Source organism: Pituophis catenifer, unplaced genomic scaffold (assembly GCF_029215685.1).
Source record: "Pituophis catenifer annectens isolate HBS135680 unplaced genomic scaffold, rPitCat1.0.hap2 SCAF_2, whole genome shotgun sequence".
Lineage (NCBI taxonomy): Eukaryota > Metazoa > Chordata > Lepidosauria > Squamata > Colubridae > Pituophis > Pituophis catenifer.
Window position 1 is genome coordinate 166,568,809 of NW_027256882.1, and position 17,800 is coordinate 166,586,608.

Here is a 17,800-nt window from a genome sequence, read left to right on the forward strand (position 1 = left end):
ATAAATTAATTTCCTAAAATTTTTAAAAGTGAATTAGTAACATGTTTTAATAATCCTTGAAGCTTGTACAATATATTTGATGGCATTCAACTTGTTGATGATTTATTTGTTAGTTACATATCTTATCTTTCTGCAAGGAACACATAGCCATAATTTCCCCCGTAAACAGAGGTGAAACGCTACTGGTTCAGATTGGTTCTCCCAAACCGGTAGTAATAAAAGCTACCGGTTTGGGTGAATTGGTAGTAAAAAAAATATGCTACCGGTTCAGATGAACTGGTATTTCCGACGATCAGCTGTGCCACGCGATTTATATTTGCTAGAAAGCAGGAAATCATGCGGCACGCATGCGCATGAAGTGCATGTTTGGCACACACCGTGCGTGCGCGTGCGCAGCAAACCGGTAGCCAAGCAAACCGGTAGCAGACTTCAGAGCATTTCACTCCTGCCCATAAACTACACTCCTGTGCTGTAGATTGGTTGGAGTGATGGTGTTGTGACCCAGGTCCAAATAGGTATTACCAGACTCAAACAGTTCAAAACAAACATACTTTATTAGAACAGCTGAGAATTAATTCATTCTCAGTGTAGTCCAAACTAAGTCAAAACAAATTCTTCATAACACAATTCTTCAGTCTAATCACCAACCTTGGTATAATTAGGCAAACTGCCAAAGGCTTTTCTTGGCAAAAGTTCAGAAGCAGAAGACGCCGACCAGAGATAAGTACAGCAAGACAAGAACAAGTCTATCAACGTTGTTTTCCGACAAAGAGCCCAAGAGCCATTGCTGGTCCTTTAAGCCTTATGGGAGGAGCCAATCATCTCTTGGCCCTACTCCCAAGTCGTCCTTTTTGCTTTAGTTGCTCTTGCCTTCTGGCAGCTCTTCTGATACATGCACTAGGAACAGGCTCCTTCTGTTCCTCTGCCTCTCTGCTGTCAGCCTCTGGAGGCTCCGGAGTCTGCACATCACTCCCAGATGGCTCTGGCCCCATCTCTGCCTCCGACGCAGAGCCCTCATCCGGGCCTTCCCCAGCCTCCAGGATTGGCCCATGTTCTTCCTCAGCCTCCTCACTGTCCGACTCTGCTGCCAGCTCCGCAGGCTGCTGGCGGACCACAACAGATGGAACGTGGCCCAAGTCACCCAGTCATTTTCTGTATCTGAGCCTCCCTGACTAGATTAGCCACTATACTGCATTGAAGACGGAGTCAAGGAAAAATTTGCAACCTTATATAGTTATAAAAGTTAAGACTAATGCTATTACATTTTTCAAAATCTTAACTGTGGAAGTGCATGAAAAGACTCAGATTTGCCTGAAAGTGCACACTTCGATGATATTCCCCACTGCCAGTGAGAGAATACTTGGATTTCTTCCCACAAAAAATGGGTGGTGATAAGATTCAGCAAAGAGGCAGAAGACCAGATTGGAATGAAGATGTACATGATGAAGTTTATGGTCTCAGTGTAACAAATTATATGTTAATACACATTTGTGCATACATGCACGCGTGCACACACACACATATACACATATACACATGGGTATATGTAGACGTGTATATACACACACACATGTACACAAGTACATATACACACGCCCCTTGGCGGTAAGTTTTTATTTAAGAAACCTCTATTTTTTTTCTTTTTGCCATTTCCATAGTGATTTGAGAAAGTTTCTAATACAAGGGATAGAGCTATACTGAGTTCCCGGTTCAATCCCTCCCTCCTCTTTTCTTCTAGGGTTGAGAAATGAAAAAAAAAATGTCACAATTTTGTCCCAAATTTCCTCCATGTACAGATAGTTCTTGACTTGCAGCCACTCCTTTAATGCCCGTTCAAAATTACAACGGCACTGAAAAAAGTGACTTATGACCACTTTTCACACTTCAAACCATTGCAGCTTCCTCACAGTCACATTCAGGCGCTTGGCAACCGGCATGAACTGTATTTACAATGGTTGTAACATCCCGAGATCCTGAAATTGTCATTTGCAACCTTCCTAGGGAGCTTCTGGCAAGCAAAGTCAATGGGGAACGCAGATTTAACAACTGCATGGTTCACTTAACAACTGTAGTGATTCGCTTAACCATGGCAGAAAGGTAAAATGGGGCATGACTCACTTAACAACTGCCTTGCTTAGCAATCGAAATTTTGGGCTCAATTGGGATCGTAAGTCGAGGACTACCTGTACCTTAAACCTCACTTGAGTCTCTTTCTTACTGCTGCACTGTTACAATGGCATCTTAGTACCTGTGCATTACCTTACTAGTTATTTAATTAATTAATTATGTGTGTTTTTGAAATATGAAACAGCATGATAAGAGATCTGTCCACTTGAAATAAGTACTTCCTCCCTCCCTCCCTCCCTCCCTGCCTCCCATTGGCACACTGCACACAGACTTCACTATCTCAGAGATGTGTGAAGGTATTTTAATTAAGAGTCATGGTAGCTCAGTAGTTAGAATGCAGTATTGCAGGCGAACTCTGCATTCCATTGCCAGCAGTGACCGGCTCAAGGTTGACTCAGCCTTCCATCCTTCCGATGAGGACCCAGATTGTTGGGGGCAATATGTTGACTCTGTAAACCTCTTAGAGAAGACTGTAAAGCGGCATATAAGTCTAAATGGTATTGCTATTCTTACAAGTTTAGGTAGCAGTACATTTCACTTTGCCCCCTCTCCCCTCCCAAAATCAAATTTAAAATAACTAATAACCCTGGGGATTAGAAGAGAAAAAACTGCCATTATATATTGTAATGTGGCACAGGAAATAACCTGCAAAGTTGGAAAAGCTATCTTCAGATTGCATGAAACAATTATACTATATATCACCCAGTATTGGGCATTCCTGTGTTCACATTTTCTTCGGCACACAGACGGTCTAAGACTGGGTTATATATGGGGCAATCACATGAAGGCATGTGTATGAGAGTTTGCTTTCTTGGAGAATGCTGTGTTCCAGCAGACATAGCATAGCAAGCATACACATTTCCACTGAGCCCACTAAATAATTGCTTCCAATATTTAAGCTCTGCAGGGTGCCACTGTACACAGCATTTCCCCTAGACGAGCTATCTGTTTCTTTCTGTATGATCACAAATGCTGTGTATCTCTACTGGAGGAAAAAAAATGCTATTTGTTGCTGGTTGGTTAAATAGACCTATAAAGCTCAGAGCCTACTTAATCAGCCAATTCACCTAAGGTGGCAACTCTAAACTCTCTGCAATTTGGGATGAAAAGAACGAGAAATTTGAATAAAAGGAGCCAAAACCTACTAACAGCATCTGAGTTGGCTTTCTCCTCCTCTGAGATCAAAAGACTTTGTAAATAATGCAGAACCTAACATACTTATTACAAAACCCTGGTATGTGATGATTTGTCCCACGCAGCTTCTTCTGATGGATTAGTGTAATTTTCATTAATATGAGGCTTGATGATCAAGCACTGAGGTTTGATAAATTTGAACTCTAGGAAAAATAAGATCAGTCTGGCCTATGTCATTTTATAGTAATGATGATCCCCCTCACCATCTTAAGAAATACTCAAATTCATTGATTACATTGATAGAGGCTGATAATGTTACAACAAGACTTCAGAGATGTATCACAACATGCTTTGATCAAATAGGCCTTTCCTTGTTTTCCTGTAGTCTGGATTTATATATTCAACTTTTTAGAAGCTAGACCCTTTCCATTGTATGGAATGGGTAGTAAAGAAAATACTCGCATTGAAATATTCAAAATTAATTTCACCCTCCAATTTAGCCTAAAGGTTTAAAGTTGAATTTAAAGGGAGAAGTTTGGAGTGTGCATTGAAGTGCATGCAATATCTGTCAGAAAATGCCTCATAGTCTTTCGAACTATGACTTTACTTGAGCTGGACTATTGCTCCCATTGTTTACTCTTATTCTGAGCAGTATTTTGGCACAAAGGGAATTGTAGTGCAACATTTGAGTATCCCAATGAATGGAAAAGACTATACTGAAATTGTGTCCATTCCATCATCTGCATTAAATTGAGGTGCGTGAATGCCAGATCCTTCCTTCCTTCCTTCCTCCCTCCCTCCCTCCCTCTTTTCTTTTTTTTTCTTTTTTTCTTTTTCTATAAGTAGGTCATTTCTTGAGTCTGCTTCTATTGTCTGTTATAGATTCCAGCCAGGAATACACAGACTCCACTGGAATAGATTTGCATGAATTTTTAGTAAATACACTGAAGAAAAATCCAAGGTAGGTTCCAGGAGTGGTCATGTTGTGGATCCTGCAACTGCATGCAGAATTAAAAATGAGAGGCACATATATAATCAAGGGTAGTGTTAGCTGCCAAAAATCTAACATGTTTATGTTGGTATGTGTCTGCTAAGGGTAGGATGGAGCAGCTAAGCAGCCTTCCATGCCCTCCTGAAATCATGGAATGATGTAAGTATCATGAACATGAATTACATAATTTAGAGTGTCCTCTCAGTTTACCTAGTCTTGCTACTCCTAAGCATTTTTATGCTTATCTTGCCCTGGAAAGTCTTGAACTTGACACGGCAACAGTGAGATCTGGACTTTGATTTGGCTTTGGCTAATGCCCAGGTTCTTGGTAACAGTGCTCCAAAGAATCATACTAATAGTTCATAGGCTACCGCTGATTGGTCTGCAGCTTCATTAGTATCTTCTTTACCATTACCAATTTACCACTAATGGAGATCAGAATATTTGTGAGAACTTTCCCCATTGTCTGCCTGGTCATGTAGTCCAATATAACAGGACGACATTTGGCAGGGGAAAGTTGATGCTGCCTGTAGATTTTCTGAAATATGTAATAATAAATAAAATCTCATTACGTTTTTTTCTTACTGTAACGTGATGTTTCCTACTCGGGTTGTTCTTGGACTGTAATCTTAGCCTTGTTCCATCATTCATCTGACTCTTTAGAAAATCATGGAAAGCTGAATCATTCATGATGCAAGCTTGTTGCTACTTATTTGCTTGCTCATTGACATTTTGCGGTGTCTCCAGAGGTGTAAAAGGGATGTAGCATAATCCTGTGGCATAGGTTGGATAGAGAAAATATGGCTGGCCTATAGTTAACTTAAGTAAGGTTCTGTTGGTTTTTGAGTTCGGTCTCATAGTCTTTCTCTAAAGCTTGAACCACTGACTATGACGGCAATCTAGCGGCACAGACTTTTGTTAAAATAGATGCATTTATATCCTCCTATGCTAGGTTTGTATCGTATATATTATACTATATACTATGGTATATAGCAGGGATGTCAAACTCAAGGCCCGCAGGCCGAATCCGGCCCTTGGGGTCCTTAGATTTGCCCGTGGGGCCGCCCTGGAAACAGTGAAGAAAAGGCCCGCTGTGCCTCTGCCGACCCTCCTTGGCTCCAGTTTCGCTGGCAGAGGGCTGCAGGATGTCAAATTGGCCACACAGGTACCCTGGCCATGGTCACCCCAGCCACACCCACTCAGCCCCCCGAGGTCAAACACAACCCTCAGGGGCCCTCAATGAAATCGAGTTTGACACCCCCGGTATATAGTATAGTGTATATACTATAGTATATATACTCTATATAATATAAATGCAAGAACAGAAGGGGGGAAATGAGTATGAGTTACACAGTTACAAAGAATAGTGATAATTCTAAAAATCCTCCTTTAAATAGTTCCTCTACTCTGCTTCTGTTTCGTTAATAAACAGTATACAAACTGAATGCCTTTAGTTAGCTATGTTTTGATAATACAGTTTCTCTTTAATAATAGAAATTGTGTGAGTGCCTATGGGTTGTAATGCTTCTTGTCTCTATGCAGAAATGAATTTAGCCTGAACTAAAAAAATAATACTGCTTTTAACTTGGCTACATCTGATTTGCATATGTCAGTGCAGAACAGGTAACAGTGCCTTTGTTGTTGAATCACCTTGAGCTTTTAGCTTAATATTAGAAAAAGAGGAGGACATAAATCTACAGATTTTGCCAAGAGACTTTTCTTTCTCTGCACTGAATGTTTCGCTTTATTTCTCCCTTGATTTTCTTTTAACAGGGATAGGATGATGCTGCTAAAATTAGAACAGGAGATCCTGGAATTTATTAATGATAACAAGTAAGTAAGGCGGGTTGATTTATGAGTAAGGGTAACTGTGGAGACCACAAGCTTTCTCGTCTTGAGATGGAAATATTCCATTTATGGAAAGTGCAGGTGCTCTGTTTCCTTCTCCTCTTTTCCCCAACAGGTTAAGTTTTAGTACATTTGCATGTAGGATCCAGTCAGGTTTTTGTTTGTTTGTTCAGGACTGGTATAGAGCATCTGTGGAGTTTCCATTTCCTCCATTTGTTTGCTTGTTTGTATCCTGCTTTTAGTTATTTTTACAAATAACCTTTTAAACTCTGCGTCTGGATTCGAAATAATGTCTCTGAATGTCGTAGACGTTATTCCCAGCTACTGTATACCATTATCTGGTTCCTAATTGAACCAGCAGCAAAACAAAACAAAACAACAACAACACCCAAACAAAACAAAAACCCCACAAAGCCATTTTGGTACATTTTATTTCATTTTCTCTTTCTTCAAGCAGCTTAGGATAGCTGCCAAGATTCTTCTCTCCCACCCAGTTTTATCTTTGGAATTATTCTCGATCATTCAGAAGGCACTAGAGTTAAATGAGAATTTCAGCTTGAGCCCTTCCAGTCATAATTGAATGTACGAGCTGCGGTTGCTGCTGCGCAAAAATTCAGAGCCTTCCTTGGGATGTCCACCAAGTCAAGAGGGCAGTACAATCGTGCAGTCAAAAGCCATCTCTTTTTTATGGGCAGCATTTTTACCTTTTTCCCACAGCTACCCGCATTGCTACGCCTGTGAACATCTCTGCATAAATTGCAGCTCGTAGAGTTTTCTCTGAATTCAGCATAATAAAAAGTTGATATAAAAACAAAGTCGGCTTATCATTATCTTCTCCCATGCTAGAAACATCTTAAATTGACTGTGCAGCTATTCATTTATTTGTCAAAAAACTTTCCAACCCTTTACAATAAAGCTATCTTAGAGTCTATAATAAACATGTCTGCTAAGCCTCAGTGGCCTATAATCAGTGCGAGTGTGTGTGTTTGCGTGTGTGCGCATGCCTATATATCATATATGTAATGTAATCATGTAATGCCCGGCCAACTTCTTAGGTTTAGCCGAAAATCACTAATTCAGCTGGCTAAAAGTACTGTAATATGAACAGATCTGACTGGAGAGTTATAGATTTTCAGCTTTGATTATCAGGGGTTACTGTTACTACGTCCTTGTAATTGGCCCAATCTAATTCCAGAATTATTCTGATCATAAAACAAAATAACTCATACGCTCAACTATCCTACCCTGACAGCTGTTTGTTTGGGGCAGAAAATACCAAGATTCAACCAAGAGCTATGATACGGTTCATATTTTAGAAGGTTTATTTTCCTTGGTATTTATAGGTCAGCTGATGCCAAATGATATTGGGCAGCTTACTACTTAGGTATATGTGCCTATAATATTAACACTGTTATATATCGATATTTAAGTCATTATTCCTAGAGCCAGTACACATGACTTGAAATGGATTGGTTGTGCAAGCCATTCATTGCATAAAACTATGGGAAGAGTTGCTTCAGTGCCCATCCTAGAAGAGTCCACATTACTCCCAAGTGTACTGAATGAACCACTAGTAGAGAAGATTTTTCTGGATTGTCAATGATTTTTAATAAAATTTTAATATTGTATCAGCAAGGCAATATTACCGATTTGCTAGTGATGGTTTTAGGTGCCCGCATTGGTATTAAATGAATGGATGCTTTCTACAATCCTTTAGCTTGACCTTTTACCCTGTTAAATTTGCTGAATGAGGGTGTGTCTCTGATAACTCATCCCACCAACTGCTATGGAGCCAATGACCAAGGTTGCCCACATATTCAGTTTTCAGGAAGATCTAGTTGAGCACTACTCATATGGAAACAAATATGTATTTGTTCTGCTCCCATTTGACACCCTGCAGATGTGTTATAATTCTAATAAAATAAATCTAATAAAATAAAATAATAAAATAAATAATTACAATTCAAGAATGATCAAAAGAAGAAAATGCTGGGCTTTGCAGTCCCAACTGGAGAGGGCCAGGTTATGGAAGGCTGTAAATTTAGGAGGGCAGGCATCAATCGATGGGATGCTACAGGTCGTCCTTGAGTTACAACTGGTTGCTTAATGATTGATTGAAGTTACAATGGACTTTAAAAAAAGCTACTTACAGCCCATTCTTGAAGTTATGACTGCCTTCCTCCCCCACAGTCACCTGATTGTATTTCAGGCATTTGGCAACATTTGTATTGATAACTGGTTTCAATGACCCACAATCACACAACTACAACATGCAACTTTTTTTCTTTTTTCTTTTTACTAATTTCTGACATTTTTTGCTGGCTTCTGGCAAAAAAAAATCCCACCATTCGGAAGAATGGATTTGCTTAACAACCACATGATTCATTTAAAAACCACAGTGACTCGCTCTGTGACTGTTGTAAAAATGGCCGTAAAATCAAGCCTGTCATAAGGTGCTCGACTTACATCTGAAATTCCAGGCTCCACTTTGGTCAAAAATTAAGAATTACCTAAGTTCTAATATATATGTGTTTACTGTTTTGTTTTTGAGTAAAAAATGGAAACAATTAATGCTACCTTCCCAGTCTAAGTATGCCAAGAAAATAATAAAATAGTATTTTAAATAGTAAAAGTTAATTACAGGTAGTCCTCCACTTACAACAGTTCACTTAGTGACCATTCAAAGTTACAACGGCACTGAAAAAAGTGACATGATCATTTTTCACACTTACGACCATTGCAGCATCCCCATGATCATGTGATTTACATTTGGATGCTTGAGAACTGACTCACATTTATGATGGTTACAGTGTCCCCAGTCATGTGATCATCTTTTAGCAATCTTCTAACAAGCTAAGTCAATGGGAAAATCAGATTCACTTAACAACTATGGCAAGGAAAGTTGTAAAATGGGGCAAAACTCACTTTAAAAATTTCTCACTTAGCAACATAAATTTTGGGCTCAATTGTGGTCGTAAATTGAGGACTACCTGTACTGATTCTTCTTCTTTGTCACAATGAACTTGCACAGTTCTGCGTTTTTCTGGTTGCTGCGTTTTCAGCTGCAATAGAAAATGAAACTGTTGACAAATAACATGTTTAGTTTTGATTTAGACTTTTCAAGAGAAAAAAAACGAATGTCCATGGGTTATTCTTTTCCCTAAATGCCCTTTTCCTTTATTCCATATCAAAATGCTCTCTCAAGATGCACTTTTTATACTTTAGAAAGTATTTATGCCCACTGAAGACGTCCTGTAGAAATTGTTACTGCTCATAGTCAGCATCTCTCTTCTCCAGCTAACATTTTGTTTCATTTCATAGGCCTAGGGCGTTTCATGTAATGACAGGGCAATCGGGAGTTTGCATTTTTCGTTCTGTACATAGTTTGCCAGCTTTTTAAAGTCAGGGTTGCTTCACTGCACCCTTGCTTTAGTAAAGAACTTCAGTATAAGTAATTCTGAGATGACATTTTTAATTGAAGCAACGTAATGTTTCATACCTTTTTTTTTTTTTTTAATTGTCTTACTCTTTGCCCTTGCTGTGGTCAGCAATCAGTTCAAGAAGTTTCCTCAGATGACCTCATACCACAGAATGCTTCTACACCGGGTGGCTGCCTATTTTGGCATGGACCACAACGTAGACCAAACGGGGAAAGCTGTCATTATCAACAAGACCGGCAACACAAGAATGTAAGGCAAGAATGCATTTCAGCTAGGAAGGGGGTAACTGGGAAATAAATTACATTCTTAGGCCTTTAACCTTTCTGTTGCTCTTCAGAATAGCCAGAGCTCTTTCTAACTAGCTAATCCCAGAATTATAAAGTTATAAGATACCATCAGGACCATCATATTTTATTGCTTCTTGTGCAACCTTGAGACTATTTATGTCTTTCCTTCCCATTGCTTTGCCTAATTGATTAATGACAGAAATGGAATATGTCAGTCAAAGCTCTTTATGACAGCCTCTTAGTGATTGCCCTTATCTGTGATGGCACAATGGTTAGCTTTCCATCCTTCCGAGGTCGATAAAATGAGGACCCAGATTGTTGGGGGAAATATGCTGACTCTGTAAACTGCTTAGAGAGAGCTGTAAAAGCACTGTGAAGCAGAATATAAGTCTAAATGCTATTGCTATCCTAAAATTTTGACAGGCAGCATAGTGTGCCCTCCAGTTGCTTGGAAACTTGTATCAGACACAGTCCACATGTCCAAAAAGACATGTCCCTCCTTTCCTGGTCATAAAGCTTTTCCCAGTCTTCTAATTTTTTTTCCAGTGAAGGAAGAAAAGCACCTAAAATGCTATGGCTTTCTTCCCTGTGAAGGAAGAAAAGCACCTAAAATGCTATGGCTTTCTTCCTTCCTCTTAAGCAGGAAACAGGAGATGATTTTTCCTCTCTGTTTTCTACAGGGTGTGCTGGAGTTTCCTAGAGCAGTCCTGTGTTTATGTTGTTGGCATTAATGTTAGGTACCATATTAAAACTGCCATGAGAAGTGCCTGCCGGCATGAGGTGTTTTTTTTTAAGCTCAGCATTTACAGGCCACAGTTTGGAATTCCTTCAAAAAGATACCATTTTTACTTTCTTGTCAGCCTTAAGGTTATAAGTATCCCAGGGGGGAGGAAGAGGAGGAGGAGGACAAAAGCCAAGTACAAGAACAGTGGAAGGTGGATGAGTTTTTCTCTAGACACAGGCTCAGGTGATTTTTGAATGATTCCAAAGTCTGTACAGGTTTTCAGAATGAAATTCCTCAGTTAAAGCAATAAAGAAGATTCTGTGTTGCTTTGATGGGTAGGTTGCTTTGCAGAACCACTCCCAAAGCAACGAAAATGCAGCTGCTGTAAGATTTTTAGGCTACAGGATCTAGTTCATGTGCACATAGCTAGAAAGAAAAGAATAATCTGTCCCACTAAGCATTATTTTTACCAGAAAGAGCACGACAAACATGAAAGAGTGCCAAACATGATTTAGGAAATTTTCTCTGGCTTCAGTGAGACAAATATTTCTGAAACAAACCCCGCTGCCTCCACAAAGCTTCTTATTGGGCGAAAGCGCGGTAAATCTGGATGCAATTCTGCTGCAAGTATAAACCTTTACCTAGATAAATTTTGAGCTGATCTTTATAGTATCGATATACCAGTATTAAAGTTAGACCAAAAGTGGTCTAAAGCAACGGCCCCCCAATTTTTTGGGCACTAGGGACTGGTTCCATGGAGAGAGGTTTTTCTATGGACCAGAGGGGGTGTGGTTTTGTGTGCTGCCTACATCCCGTGGATGGGGCTTTGCTTGTTTGTGTGGACTGGTTTCTGGCATGCTGCGGATCAGTGCCAGTTCACAGACTGGGGGCTGGGGCCCTGGTCTAAAGGGAAGCCTTTTGGGGAATGGAGAGGATACATTGGCAGAAATCTGGCATATGCCAGTTGTGAACCAAGAATCTCCTCATAGGTGTATTGTATAGGGCATGTGAATAAATCTTTTACTTCTTTTGCATCCTGACTGCTTCACCATCTCATCTGCTAAAAAATTGGCTTGGGTCTTCTCCACAGCCCTGAGCAGAGGTTCTCTGAACACATCAGAGATGAGAAGAACACTGATTTTCCACAGAGGTTTATCCTCAAGCGAGATGATACCAGCATTGATCGAGATGATAATCAGGTAAGAGAGGCCATATATAACTGTGTTGCATAATTATGAAGCACAGCGATCACTTTTATTGGCTTTCATCATTTGGACTTTTTTTTTTTTTTTTTTACTGACAGTGCTTCTTTGCAATATTTATTTACTTGGTCAAGTTCCTACAAGATATTTTATATCATTCAGTCAGAATCATATTTGTATGGAAAGCAGCCTTCATTCTAATATGGTGCAGCGATGGGACAACAACTTGTAACTCCTAGTAACATGATACAGATTTGGATATATCGACTGGGAATTTAAGAAATTGCAGGAAGGATGGTGAAGAAGCTTTTGCTGATTTAGTTTTCAGATAGGAGAGTCATAGAATCCTATTTTTTGAAAAGGTTTAAGAGGAGTTCTAAGAAGAGCTGGAATGGATTGCAAAATTAACAAATTCAACTCAACATGCAAAGCATTAGTTACAAAATCCAAAGTTTGTTTGTACCTATGTGCAATCCATTCTTTTTCCTCACCGTGTTAGAAATTGGGTCCAGTCATTTAAGCTAAATGTGGAGAGATTCAGGATGAAAAGAAAAGTGGCCCTTTATACCACATAGTCATTAATGGAAATTTGGGGCAATGGAGATGAATTATAGCTCATCAGTTTAAAGGAATTGGACAAATACTTGACACATGCCACTGTCAGTGACCACTCTTTACTACTTCTGAAATCACGAGCAATATCCCTTAAATATCATTTGCAAATAATCAACTGAAATAAACAAGATCAAGGAAATAACAGTGAAAAATCCATACAATCTACATCTGTGAGCTTCCAGAATGTATCTAATTGGCCACTGGTAACAAAGAATGCTGGAATAGATAGGCAGTGGACTTGATCCTGTGTGACTCTTTATATGGTCTTATATTTTCGTTAAATTAAAGAACAGTAAAGTCTAGCTTCAGTTGTTGAACCTGAGAGTTAAGAGCATTTTTTTTTCTGTGAGATTATTTTGATTCTGGTGAACTAGAGAATGAAGAAGGGAACATGTTAATTGCTATTCCTTCTAACAAAAAAGGATAGCTTGCAGTTTAACAGGATGCTTAGATTTAGATATTGTGTTATAATGTTGAAGGTGAGGTCAGGTTGTCCCTGCCAGACTCCCTGTTACGTGGTCTGCATGGGGTTGATTTATACATGCGAACTATGATGATTGAAAGCAAAATAATTCTTAATTTTTTGTCACAAATATTGTGATGAAAGGCTTTTAAAAAAATTGCTCACCAAAACCTAGAAATATTTTCAAAGCAGACTAATTTACCCAGAAAAATCTAAGCAGTGTATTGTGGTGTCAACCAGCTTAAAGTATTCATAAAGTAATTGCTGATTGTATGCATAAGATTTGCTGCTGGGTTTGGCACAGAGTAAGGCTGCAACTGAACAAAATTCTATTTGTCATTAGATTAGGATCCCATTGCAAGATGGACGAAGGAGCAAATCCATAGAAGAACGAGAAGAGGAATATCAGAGGGTTAGGGAACGCATATTTGCACGGGAGGTAAGCATGGATAAATTTTGATGGGACCCAGAAGATACTCAATATTCTATGTATCCATAAGTTGATTTGTGTTTAATCAAACACTGAATCATTATATGTTTGCTGGGGCGCAAACAGGAATCACCAGAAATTGCAAATACAGTACAACTGTGAAGGTTCTTTACAATGAGATTTTAAGACACAGAAACAGAAGGTTGACCAAGTTAAGCAGCTGAATTTTATCTAATCCAACCTTCAGGCCTAAGATAGCCACTTAGCAAACCCAACAAGACAAAAAAGCTGCTCTCTGATACCAAAAAGCAAGCCATTAGCCATCAGAAATTAGAACAGTATACTCCCAATAATGGCCTGCTGTAATGATAATACAAGAAAACCATTAGTGTCAGGAAAGGGAGGGAGAACAAAAGGGATAATCCAGACTTCTAAGGAATGCAGTTATCTCTCTCTTTTTCCTAGCTGTCAGGGTGTTTTGAAATACAGTGGTGTTTAAAAGTTTGTGAACCATTTTAAATTTTCAATGTTCTGTCATATGTTTAGGTCATATAAATATGACCTAAAATAGGGGTGTCAAACTGGATTTCTTTGAGGGCCGAATCAGCATTGTAGTTCTCCGCGGACCAGCTTGTGTGTGGGGGAGACACGGGACAGACACCTCCTGCAGCACCCTGCTGGTCAAAACGGGGCGAGGGGGTCCCGCCTCCTGGTTTGGCTGCCAGAGGCACCACGAGCTGATCCTTTGCTATTTTCAGGATGACCCCGCGGGCCAGATTTAAGGGTCTTGAGTTTGACACCCCTGCTCTAAAATATGATTTGTTCTCCATCCAAGTCCTTAAAAAGATAAGGAGAATCTAGTTCAATAAATGAGTCAAAAATTATTCTTGTTCATTGGTTTATTGAGGAAAATGATCCAAAGCTACAGTACATATTTGTGTGTGGTAAAAGTACGTGAACCACTTGTCCCTAGGGGCTGGCTGAAAGAATTGAATTGCTGAAATCCAAGCAGGTATGGAGCTGAAATCCCTAGGCAGGCAGCTCTTTTAACCAGCCCCCAGAGACAAGAAGGAGTTTTCTTGGCTGGCATTAGTAGCTTGCAACCTTCACTGTTGGTTTCCCAATGGACTTTCTAGGGAAGCCAGCAGAGAAGATTGCAAATGGTGATCAAATATTGTGGGATGCTTTACAATTGGTTGTATGTGCTAACAGGTTGCCAAACATCCAGGTAGCATTCATTGGGGGATGGGGGGGTGGGGATGGGGAGGCAGAAATGCTTTACAGGATATAAAGCACTCTTTCTGAGGCTATCATTAATTCGAACGGTTAAATGAATGATTATAGATCGGGGATTATCTGTATCATGGTTTAAATCAAATCTCAGATCAAATTTTTATTGTCAGTGCACAACATATGTACAATGAGATTGGTTGAGCTCCCTCAGTTTAGGCTTGCTTTGCTGCCTCCGAATTAGGAAGGCTTGTCATTACTGATGCAACTATAAATTCTCAATTGTGCCAATAAATTCTTCAGGAAAATGAACTATCCATGAAAACTGGGTCATATGGCAAGACAACAACCTAAAGCACACAAGTCAATTGACCGAAGAATGGCTTATTTTGAAATTGCCAAGTCCAGGACCTGACCTTAATCCTATAGAAATGTTGTGGAAGGACCTGAAGTGGGCAGTTCCTGTGAGGAAGCCCACCCATAGTCCAAAGTTGAAGCTGTTTTGTAAGCTGATGTGCAGGAGTGACCAACAAGTTTGGTCAAGGTTTTCTTGAAGTTATTAATGTCTAAGTGGGGGAATAGCAGCTACTGAAAGCAAAGGTTCACATATTTTTGCCATACACACAAATACAAATACAAATACAAATACAAATACAAATACAAATACAAATACAAATACAAATACAAATACAAATACAAATACAAATACAAATACTGTACATAGCTTTATACCACTTTCCTCAATAAGTAAATGTATAATTTTGCCTCATTTTTTAAAAAAATGATATTCTCTTTATCTTATTTTAAGGCTTAGGTGGAGAACAGATATTTGTTTTAGGTCATATTTTTGCAGAAACATTGAAAATTCAAAGGGGTTCATAAGCACCGTTAGAGGACTGCCACCAAATTTCTTCATAGTTGTACAGGTAGTCCTCAACGTACAACCACAGTTGATCCCAACATTTCTGCTGCTAAGTGAGATAGTTAAGTGAGTTTTGCCTCATTTTACGATCTTTCTTGTCACAGTTGCTAAGTGAATCCCTGCAGTTGTTAAGTTAGTAGCATGGTTGTTAAGTGAACCTGGCTTCCCCATTGACTTCACTTGTCAGAAAATCACAAAAGGGGATCGCATGACCCCCGGGACACTGCAACCATCATAAATACAAGTCAATTGACAAGCCTTTGAATTTTGATCACGTGACTATGGGGATGCCGTGATGGTCGTAAGTGTGAAAAACAGTCACGAGTTACCGTGTTTCCCTGAAAATAAGACCCTGTCTTATATTTTTTTTGAACCCTGAAATAAGCGCTTGGCCTTATTGCCATGTGCTCAAAAGCCCGATTGAGCTTATTATCAGGGGATGTCTTATTTTGGTCGGAAACAGGGTACCTTTTTCAGTGCCGTTGAGCGGTAACTTTGAATGGTCACTACATGATCTACTGCAAGTTGACAACTACGAAGGTTAATATAAATTACAGATCTGGAGCTTGTGTAAGGTCAAATGAGCATCTTGATTTCAGCCTGCCGTAATCATTGTCTAATGAGATTTCTTTCCATTTCTGTTTCAAATTGTGCGGATCCGCTTGATGATTAGTCGGGCCAAAATGGATTCCTGAATGAAAGCAGGTTAGTAAAGCTTGTGCGTGCTTCCTTTTAATCTTCAGTCTTTCTTGAGGATCCTGAAACTCCATAACAATGCTTTTCTTTGATGTTAACCAACAGACTCGCCAAAGAAGGCTTTTCTTCTAGTTCTCACAAAAGGCGACAGATCTTTAGGTACCTCTGTGTGATTTCTTGCATACATTTGTCTTGCAGAGCAAATTCGCACCCATGCATGGCTGCTTGTTGAGTCCTTCCAGTTGTCATCTCTTTTGCAACATCACTTTCTGTTTTTTTCTTCTCCCACAATAAGACAGAAAGGGTGATTAGAGACATTTCATCCTGGGGAGCTGGGGGTTGAGAGCATTTACTTAGGAAGTAAATTCTCTTGCTTCCCATGCAGCTGACTTCCAAGTAAGTAAGCAAGCTTCAGGTTGAAGCCATACAAAAAATTAGGATGGGTTAATGGATGGAAAAACCCAGAAACACTCCAGTCTTTGTACGGCTGCTCCCACTATCTATTGATGCTTCTAGAATAGGGTTTTCAAACTTAAGGCCCGTGAGCCGGATCTGGCCTGTGGGTTACTTAGATTTGACCCATGGGACTGCCCTGGAAGCAGTGAAGGACTGGCCCGCGGTGCCTCTGCCAGTGAAAACGGAGCTTGTGAGGGCCACATGTGGCCCTCACAAGCTCCATTTTCGCTGGCAGAGGATTGCAGGAGGCCGTCCCAGCCGAAAATGGAGATCAGGAGCCCGTTTCACTTGGGCCACCACAGGCGCGCCAATATGAGTGACAGCAAGGTGGCCATGCCCCCTGGCCATGCCCCACTCCCCCCGAGGTCAAACACAACCCTGATGAGGCCCTCAATGCAAGTTTGACAGTCCTGTTCTAGAAGATGTAATTCTGTATCTTGTAATTCAGCTGGTTTTCTTTAACCTTATGTGATGAAGTGGGTGTCAGTAAAAGCACAGGGTCAAATTTTAAGCCGTCTTTTGTTCTCTCAAAATAAATTCCATATGGCTCAGCATAGGAAGCTGCTTTATACCAAGCCAGATCATTGATTCATACACCTCAAGACTGCTGGCTGTGTCTCACAGGAATTCATTCATTGATGGTTCAGACTGGAGTCTTTCTCAGCCCAGTATGGAGAAGATGCCTGGGATTAAGCTTTGAACTATTGCTCTATACCTATCTGTGACCTTTCTCTTCAAAGGGATGTAGTAATCATTGTGTGCCAACAGGGTAATTGAGCTGAACAATTCTTTGAAAAGGACCTTTGCAATGAAGAGGGAGAAAGTTAAGTCGGCATCCCACTGTAGCTTAACTATGCTTTTAAAAGAACAACAGCAACAATAACAGTCAACATTGATGGTTTTTTTTTTTTTTTTGAATCCAGGAATGCATTATAAAAGCAGGCACCAACTCCTTTCTTCAAATAAGTGAAGGGACAGGCTAATGGATTTGGGGAGGTCTTGAAGCCTCTCTGTACACTCACAGACCACTCCTGTTCCTATCAGAAGTGTCATGGCAAGGGAGGGATCAAGATCTCAGCATCTACATGTTGTCCAGGAACCCAAAGCTTTGTAGCAACTTACATTGGAGAAGTGTAGAAAGTAAATACCAAGTTAGACCCGAAGCCATACATTCGTAAAGCAGCCATACACTTAGAAATGTTGAAACTAAACTAGCAAAATCTGCAAAGGCTTTA

General features: G+C 39.9%; 1 protein-coding gene across 11 annotated transcripts in view; it reads left to right on the plus strand.

The window, feature by feature from the left end:
• Positions 1 to 17,800, plus strand: part of R3HDM2 (R3H domain containing 2) — a 198,240-nt gene that overhangs the window by 129,298 nt on the left and 51,142 nt on the right. For 7 of the 11 annotated variants that reach the window (XM_070937993.1, XM_070937992.1, XM_070937995.1 and 4 more), the window contains 7 exons: positions 4,144 to 4,222; positions 6,026 to 6,085; positions 9,649 to 9,789; positions 11,642 to 11,750; positions 13,175 to 13,270; positions 16,087 to 16,118; positions 16,215 to 16,268. In XM_070937993.1, coding sequence (XP_070794094.1) covers positions 4,144 to 4,222; positions 6,026 to 6,085; positions 9,649 to 9,789; positions 11,642 to 11,750; positions 13,175 to 13,270; positions 16,087 to 16,118; positions 16,215 to 16,268 — 571 coding nt within the window. The remainder of the gene's footprint in view (positions 1 to 4,143; positions 4,223 to 6,025; positions 6,086 to 9,648; positions 9,790 to 11,641; positions 11,751 to 13,174; positions 13,271 to 16,086; positions 16,119 to 16,214; positions 16,269 to 17,800) is intronic. The other 4 variants (XM_070937996.1, XM_070938001.1, XM_070937999.1 and 1 more) reach the window with 1 other exon arrangement.